Below are 8,961 nucleotides of genomic sequence, written 5' to 3'. Positions count from 1 at the left end.
ATATAAAGTGAACAGGATTGGACCGAGCACAGATCCTTGTGGGACTCCATGACTACTTTGTTGCATTTACTTGAGTAAAGAAATTAAATCAGTACGTCTACTTTTTTTTTAACACAATTATCTGTACTTCTACTTGAGTATGGGAAATTAGTACTTTTGCCATCTTTGTGCTTATGTTCCGGCTGATAGTGACACATCAAGTTATAATAAGAAAACAACGACACTATCAACACATCGCTATGACGATGCAGATGCAACTTGGCTTTTATTATCCCTCCAGCACCGCGAGACTCTTTTTTGAGACATGTTTTCTGTTTGAGCGTCTTCTACTGACTCCACAGAACGTCCTGCGGCTTGTCCTAACCTTTGTTGGCCATTTCCTTCACGAGTTCCTGATAAATTAAATTCAGAAAGTCTTTCGTCTTCTCGTCCGTCCACTTCCACCTGTCTTTGTTGACGCCAGCCATGTGTGTAAGAGGAAATACTGGGTGGTAATTAACTTAAACTTCTTCTTCGTTTTGAGGCGGGTTGCAACCATAAAATTACCTAAAACTTAACCGCAATTTATTATTTATTCAGCAAATAACGTTTCCATCAGCGTTTATCGCATAAGCCATCAAGATAAAATCACATTTGTTCATCAATTTCTGTCAACCCTCACATTGTGCCAATCTCCTCCTCTTCCTCTGCTTTATCTCTACCTCCACCTCTCTCTTTCCTCCTGTTTGTTGCGAACAGGTAATGAGAACATGGTGTGAGGAAGATTGCTCAGCTATCTCCTCCTACCTCCTTCCTGTTGATATGGAGCTTGTATTTACACCTATTTACCCTCATCCAGAACATATTTACAGTAAATTATATTTCATATCTTGTGTGTGCAGAGGCAGTTTGTCAACAACAAGAAAAAACGACAAAACAGCAATGATAGAAACAGGGATTTAGGCTGAGGAAACTTAACCAACAAAAGCAGATTTCACCAGGGAGATAATTTCTCGCCGCTGTGAAAACGATAAAGAAATGTTGATTATAAATTGGATTGGAGAAGACAATAATTCAACGGCTGTGTTGACCGCCGGCTCGAGGGAGAGATGCTCAACACACAGAGGAGAGGGGAGGGCCAAACTGCACTTTCCACAATGACAGACAAGTGGAAACGTACAGCTTCAGCACCAAATTGGACACTCTTAAAAGGTGAACGGGTACTGTCAGATAGCAGAGCTTGTCCAGAGAAATAATCGACAGACTGTACCTGCTGCAAGCCGCTGGAGGAAATACACAGCAAGAAGTGCTAAAATGCTTATTTGATTTCCAGTGGGACATCGGGTTAAATTACAGTTGCTTCCATTCTGGGATAGAAATATAGATACAAATAGAGAAATTATAAGAAAAAGGTATGTAGAAACATGTACATTATACTGAGATATCCTATGACAGTTAACAGTCATGTGGCAATGACAGTAAAGTTAAGGAAAAAGATTATGTTTTAAATAAGACCCTCCCGAAGCCCCAAAAATACGGGTGAAAGTCTTGTGTTTTCCACTAACTTCTCCAGGACATGAACACCTGTTTCCTGGTGAATGTCTTATGTTTAGGGGAACACTAAGGTCTATATAAAAGAGACTTCAGATACAGTATTAGGGGACCACTAAGGTCAACATGAAGGAGACTTCAGAAACAGTATTAGGGGACCACTAAGGTCTATATAAAAGAGACTTCAGAAACAGTATTAGGGGACCACTAAGATCTATATAAAAGAGACTTCAGATACAGTATTAGAGGACCACTAAGGTCTATATAAAAGAGACTTTAGATACAGTATTAGAGGACCACTAAGGTCTATATAAAAGAGACTTTAGAACATGCAAGCAATAACAAAGTTTTTCTAGACAAAATGGATCATGTCTACCTACAAATGATCAATATAGGACAAGTTGTAATAGTGGTTATGTACCTGCTGATAGCAACATATCAAGCTATAATAAGAAAACAACAACGCTATCAACACATCGCTATGACAATGCAGATGCAACTTGTCTCTTATTGTCCCTCCGGCACCGCTGCAAGACTCTTTTTAAGACATGTTTCGCTGTTTGAGCGTCTTCCATTGACTCTGCAGGACGTCCCACGGCTTGTCCTTACCTTTGTCGGCCATTTCCTTCACTAGCTCCTGATAATTAAAATTCAGAAAGTCTTTTGTCTCCTCGTCCGTCCACTTCTATCTGTCTTTGTTGAAACCTGCCAGACTCATCTTGTATCTCCCTCCGTGTGCAGACAGAGCAAAAAATGCTGAGGGAAATTATCTAAAACTTCTTCTTTGTTTTGTGGTGGGTTGCAACCATAAAATGACCTAAAACTTAATCGCAATTTATTATTTATTCAACAAATAACGTTTCCATCAGCATTTATCGCACAAGCCGAATATTAATCAAGATAAAATCTGATGAGACCGGACTTATTTCCTTTGAGTCGATGTTCATAAAATTCCATCGAATTTTACTGTTTTCATATGGCATCTTTCATTCAATATCACTTAATTCAGATAAAAAACATGTGGATGGAAACATAGTTCCAGGTTTATAATTGTCTTCTGGTCTCTCTGCAGGGATCTCCATGCCGATCCCTGTGCTGGGACTCCGAGACCACTCCAAGGTTTTCAAAGATGGCAGCTGCCTGCTGACCGACAACAACTTTGTGCTGGTTGGCTCCTTTGTGGCGTTCTTTGTGCCCCTCACCATCATGGTCGTCACATACTTCCTGACCATCAACGCACTGCAGAACGAAGCCACGCTCTGCCTGGACCAACTCGTCCCGCGGCCCAAGTGGAGCACGACGTTCACTCTGAGCTTCTTGCCGCAAACCTCGCTGTCATCTGAGAAACTCTACAGACGCTCGATAAGCCGTGAGGCCGGTGGCAGAGGAAGCGGTGGCGGGCTGGGAGGCGGCCGCGGGAGCGTCTCTGGCTCGCTGTTGGGACGCCGCACCATGCAGTCTATCAGCAACGAGCAGAAGGCATCCAAGGTTCTCGGTGTAGTCTTCTTTCTCTTCGTGGTCATGTGGTGCCCGTTTTTTGTCACCAACGTGCTCGTGGTGGTGTGCGACCCGGCGGTGTGCGACGCTGGACTCATGGGGGGCCTGCTCAACATTTTCGTGTGGGTTGGATATATGTCATCCGCAGTCAATCCGCTCGTCTACACGCTGTTTAACAAAACGTACCGAGCAGCGTTTCTGCGCTACGTTCGCTGCCGGTACCATCCGGAGAGGAAGCGTCTCCAGCTGATTCTGGTGAACACCATCCCTCCGATGGCGTACAGCTCAACGCAGCTGCCCCTGGGCGACATTGCCAAGTTACAAAACGGAGTGGCGCACTCCAGCGGTGATGGGAAGGAATGCTCTTTACCTGGACGGGAAATGGAGAAGTCTAGACTGGACAAAAGTTGCGGTGACAAGGACGAGAGCTGTGTATGAGTATAAGCCTGTGAAAACTCACGGAAAGAAAACCTTTAGCCCCCTGGTCATGTCAGACTAACGTACAGCGAAGGGGTCAAGGTTTAAAGTGCCAAAGACAAAGTGCCTCCCAGACCGGATTTAAAAAACAACAAGACTCCAAATCAAGTCAATAAAATGAAGAATACATTTCCGTTTATCCTGAGAATTTTCAGAAGATTCCTTAGCTTTTGATTCACGTCCTATCAACAGGGTCTATATCACATGATCCAAGTTTGTGAGTTCCTTAGTACTACAAAAACATCTTTTGATAACCCAAAATAATGTAAATCAATGTGTGTTCCATGGATTACAATCCCTTAAAGGGTAACTTTGGTATTTGTCAACCTGGATCCCTGAACCCATGTTTTTGTGTCTTTGAAATTGGTCCGGTATCAAGCAATTTGACAATTTGCGTCCACTAAACGTTCTGTTGTTGCCGCTGACAGACTCAGTTCATTATTCTAAGCGTGTGTCAACATTATGGAAAGGACCCCTACAGAGATAGCATCACTTTGGCCACATTGGGACACCCCTTGCTTCTATCGTCCGTAGCCGGACACTTCAGACCTGACGCACTTTCCGGTCTTTTTGCGGTACTTTACATTTCCAATCATCACCAAAACAGAATTCATCTATACCCATCTAACAATCTACGTATGAGTTTTCCTGTATGCACATGGACATTTAGATGTCTGATTAGTATATGAAAGTGACTTTGATGAGGGAAAGACGTGAGAACGCTCGGGAAACGATTTTTCCTCCTAAAAAGTTTCTATTTTTACTGAATTGGACATTAAGGAGCATAATTCAGAGTGTTGAAGCATGGTATTTTATTGTGAAGGATGGAAGTAAGATCTGGTAGTTTTGACAGTATTGATGGGACTTTCTTTAACTGTCTATGGACTTAATACCCGGCAAGGCCCGGTGTCTACAGCAAGGAGATAGCGGTGTCCAGTTACGGCCAAGGGCAGCGCACGGCTAATGTGGCTAAAAGAAACTTCAGATACAGGATTAGGGGACCACTAACGTCTATATAAAAGAGACTTCAGATACAGTATTAGGGGACCACTAAGGTCTATATAAAAGAGACTTCAGATACAGTATTAGGGGACCACTAAGGTCTATATAAAAGCATCCAAAGAGCAATATTTTATGGGACCTTTAATTCACCCAATTACATGTGGAGATATGCTGACTCTATACACGCTAAAAGTGCTGATTATTTACATGGAGTCTGGTGGGTTTGGTGATGGTGATTTCAGGAATGTTTCATGTAAAAATAAAAGAATCTTACGCTTTATCTAAAAGGTCTATCTCTGTAGGGATCCCTCACATAATGTTGTCAGACACTTAGAGTAATAATCTGAGTCTGTCAGCAGCAACAACAGAACTTTTAGTGGACGCTGACTGCACCCATTAACCCATTACATCGTTCTCGCTCAATACTGGACCAATTTCAACGATTTTTTTAGTCACATAGACACAAAACATGGGAGAAAAGGGTTAAAAAAAAACGTTTCAGAGCCTTTTAAACACTTCCAGCAAATGATTTTAACCCTTGTGTTGTCTTCCCGGTGACCATTTGTTTTTCTGGTTCGAACATTTGTTGGAACGTTTTTGTCACTTTTTGTCACCTGATGTTTTTGAGCTTTTCCTGATGTTTTTGTCATTTTTTTTCAAGTTTTTTCTGCTCTTTTTTGATGTTTGTTATTTTTTTTGCCGACGTTTTTTGAAGATTTTTTCTGTAATTTTTGTCACTTTTTCAAAGTTCGTTTACCTTTTTTGTTTTGTTTAATTCCATAACATTAAACATCCATATTCAGTAAGAGTAGTGAACTGATCATTTATTTTACTTGTGAAAAACGTTTTTTTTTATATATTTTGGTTCAAAGAAACTCAATTTTCTGATGTAGAATTGTTTTTAAAATGGGTCAAATTTGACCCGAGGACAACAAGAGGGTTAAGTAAAAAACAAAAAACAAAAAAAACACATGATTGTATGAAATGAGAAGGGGTGGGGCAGTTTATGTAAACAATGTGAGACACTCTTGGACATGTGGTCAGTATAAAAAGTGACAGAATTTACCCACTTTGCAACAAACTCTTCTCATAATTTCAATTTTCACGGATGCTCAACTGCAGTGGCCTTTCGCCGTCACTGGGTGGATCAGCAGGGATTAGACTGGGTTTTTCTGCCACCTTATCAGATGTTTGAGTCTGCTGAGGGAGATACAGGATGAGTCTGCAGAGGGAGATACAGGATGCAGAAGGAGATACAGGATGAGTCTGCAAAGGGAGATACAGGATGAATCTGCAGAGGGAAATACAGAATGAGATACAGGATGAGTCTGCAGAGATACAGGATGAGTCTGCGGCGAGAGATGCAGGATGAGTCTGCGGAGGGAGATACAGGATGAGTCTGCGGAGGGAGATACAGGATGCAGAGGGAGATACAGGATGAGTCTGCAGAGGGAGATACAGGATGAGATACAGGATAAGTCTGTGGAGGGAGATACAGTATGAATCTGCAGAGATACGGGATGAGTCTGCGGAGGGAGAGACCGGATGAGTCTGTGGAGAAAGGGAGATAACGCATGAGTCTGCAGAGGAAGATACAAGATGAGTCTGCGGAGGGAGGGAGATACAGGATAAGATACAGAATGCAGAAGACTACAGATGAGTCTGCGGAAGGAGATACATGATGAGTCTGATACAGGATGAGTCTGCGGAGGGAGATACAGGATGAGTCTGATACAGGATGAGTCTGCGGAGGGAGATACAGGATGAGTCTGCGGAGGAAGATGCAGGATGAGTCTGATACAGGATGAGTCTGCGGAGGGAGATACAGGATGAGTCTGCGGAGGAAGATGCAGGATGAGTCAGATAAAGGATGAGTCTGCGGAGGAAGATGCAGGATGAGTCTGATAACAGGATGAGTCTGCGGAGGAAGATGCAGGATGAGTCTGATAAAGGATGAGTCTGCGGAGGAAGATGCAGGATGAGTCTGATACAGGATGAGTCTGCGGAGGGAGATGCAGGATGAATTTCACACTTTGTGGACTCTCGCAAAAGTCAGATACATAAAGCTGCCAAATGTGGCAATGAAATGGAAAGAAAAGCCCCAGCTGCTTCTGTGTTTTCTGTTGAAAATAACAAAAAAGATAAATATTGTGTCTGGGAACAGAGAGACAACGTAGATAAATCTATATTTGTATGTTGTGCAGATAAATGTGAATAAATGTATATGACTGTTAAAACAAGTTTTGTTATTTACCAGTGAGGGATATTGTCACTGATGTGATGCACTATGAAGATTGCAAAATGAGATCACAGAGGATTGAACTGTAAAAATTACCTTTTTTCATTGCTTTCTTCTCACTCTACTAGAGGCCAAATGTTTTTGTTTTCCAGAATAGACATGGAAACTATTGTGGAGTAAAAGTAGGGCTTATGATGTCTAATTGAAACTATTGCGATATGATGACAACATTGAAGGGAATGATCATTTGTGTATCGTTATTCTAATTTTCATTGAAACAAATTAAAATTGAAAATTATTTTAGTGTGATTTTTGGAAGGATCTGTAGCAAATAGATTTTATTATTTATATGGTATATTTTCACTTAATTTTGTATATACATTTTGTATTTACATTTTATATTTTCATTTAATGTTTTATACACATTTTTTATTTATTTATATTTTATATTTTCATTTCATTTTATACACATTTTTTTATTAATTTATATTTTATATTTTCATTTCAGTTTTTATACACATTTTTTTATTTTATATTTTAATTTCATTTTTTTATACACATTTTTTTCTGTAATCTGTAGGATGGATGTGTAGGAGTGCCACAATACTTCTTTCAGAAGGGTTTGACCCGTAGTCTGTATATGCACACATACTGTATATTGCGCCCCCTGCAATTTGGATATTGCACTAGTCCAAAATGTGATTTTGATAAAATTGCGATTAATTGGAATTTGGAAGTTGTAGCTCCTAAAGCTACAACTCCACTGCTACATCTTTGTTTAAAAAGGAAAATCATCTGCTTTCCCCCTCTCATTCCACCTGCTCTGGCATTTTCCCCTTTCATTCCCTCTGCTCTGTGGTTTACCCCTCTCATTCCTCCCGCTCTGGCGTTTCCCCCTCTCAATCACCCTGCTCTGGCGTTTCCCCCTCTCATTCCTCCTGCTCTGGCGTTTCCCCCTCTCATCCCCTGCTCTGCGTTTCCTCACCCCCTCTCATTCCCCCTGCTCTGGCGTTTCCCCCTCCCATCCCACTGCTCTGGCGTTTCTCCCCCTCTCATTCCCCTGCTCTGCTGTGTTCCCCCCATTCCTCCTGCTCTGGCGTTTCCCCCTCTCATTCCCCATGCTCTGGCGTTTCCCTCTATCATTCCTCTTGCTCTGGCATTTCTCCCTCTCATTCCCCCTGCTCTGTGTTTTCTGATGTTTTCTAAGTGTTTTCCGTGGCTTTGATAACTGATCCAGCTCGTTAAAGGTACACCAGGGTAATAATAACCTTATTATTATTATTATTATTATTATTGTTAATATTATTATTACTATTATAACAACCTTAAAAAACGTTTGTTACATTTTGATACTATAAACCCTATCAGCGTCTGTTTTTGGAGCAGAACTCTTCACATGAAGGCTCACGGCTGCTCAGGGTATATTCAGAGGTAACCTAAGATGGGATTGGTGCACTACCTGTGGTACAAAGCAACTTTAAAGTCCAGTTCAGACCAACGATTCTGCATGAGACAAGTTGAAACCATTGACAGCACAAGAAATTTGTCTCGTCCAGAATCTTTGGTCTGAACTTGACTTAAGCTTTCTAATTAAAAGAGAAAATGTTTTCTTTAGCCAAATGAGCAGGAGGGAGGTGATTTATCATATTATTTACAGCAGCAGGTGAAGGACTCGGGCTACAACAGGACAGTAACGAAGAAAGAGATGTATGGGCTCAGCAGGTTGCTGCTTTTAGCTTTACAGCAAAGATTGGCTGAGTCATAACCCCGCCGGCTTCTACACATTATTTTTCTGCTCTCCGTGGATTTTCGTGCCGGAATTCTACACTTGTCTGCGTGGGACGGCGCCTGGAAAAGTTGTTCACATCCTACTCTGGATACTACGGCATCAACACGAACTTGCCTGACGGTAGCTCACAAAGCTAAGACAGTTAAGTTGTGGATCCACGTCTTTATCATAAACTCTGTATGTAATGCAACTTTTCAAGAATTGTGCAGTTCCTATGAGTAACAATGGCCAATGATAACTTTTGGAACGAACTGCCCTTCCTTTCTGGCTCGAACGTCACTAGGGCTATGCCCCAGTAATGTAAAGGAGATTTTCCTCATGTTTTTATGGGAGATGGAAAAGAGGACTTTTCAAAACGGTGCCAACGTTTTGAAGTGTTGGTAGAGGCTATTCCCACTTATGATGAAGATAGTTTGGCTAAGCTGCT

The 8,961-nt window shown here is 41.5% G+C and overlaps 1 protein-coding gene across 1 annotated transcript in view; it reads left to right on the top strand.

Annotated features, from left to right (window-relative positions):
* The window catches only part of htr2aa (5-hydroxytryptamine (serotonin) receptor 2A, genome duplicate a), a 121,073-nt gene extending 116,400 nt beyond the window's left edge, over nt 1-4,673 (top strand). Inside the window, exon 3 of the mRNA XM_032512768.1 lies at nt 2,603-4,673. Coding sequence (XP_032368659.1) covers nt 2,603-3,465 — 863 coding nt within the window. The 3' untranslated portion in view covers nt 3,466-4,673. The remainder of the gene's footprint in view (nt 1-2,602) is intronic.
* Nucleotides 4,674-8,961: the final 4,288 nt, after the last annotated feature.

The sequence above is a fragment of the Etheostoma spectabile genome, chromosome 4, assembly GCF_008692095.1.
Source record: "Etheostoma spectabile isolate EspeVRDwgs_2016 chromosome 4, UIUC_Espe_1.0, whole genome shotgun sequence".
Taxonomy (NCBI): Eukaryota; Metazoa; Chordata; class Actinopteri; order Perciformes; family Percidae; genus Etheostoma; species Etheostoma spectabile.
The sequence above is the reverse complement of the archived record's forward strand: the minus strand, read 5'-3'. Positions and strand labels throughout refer to the sequence as shown.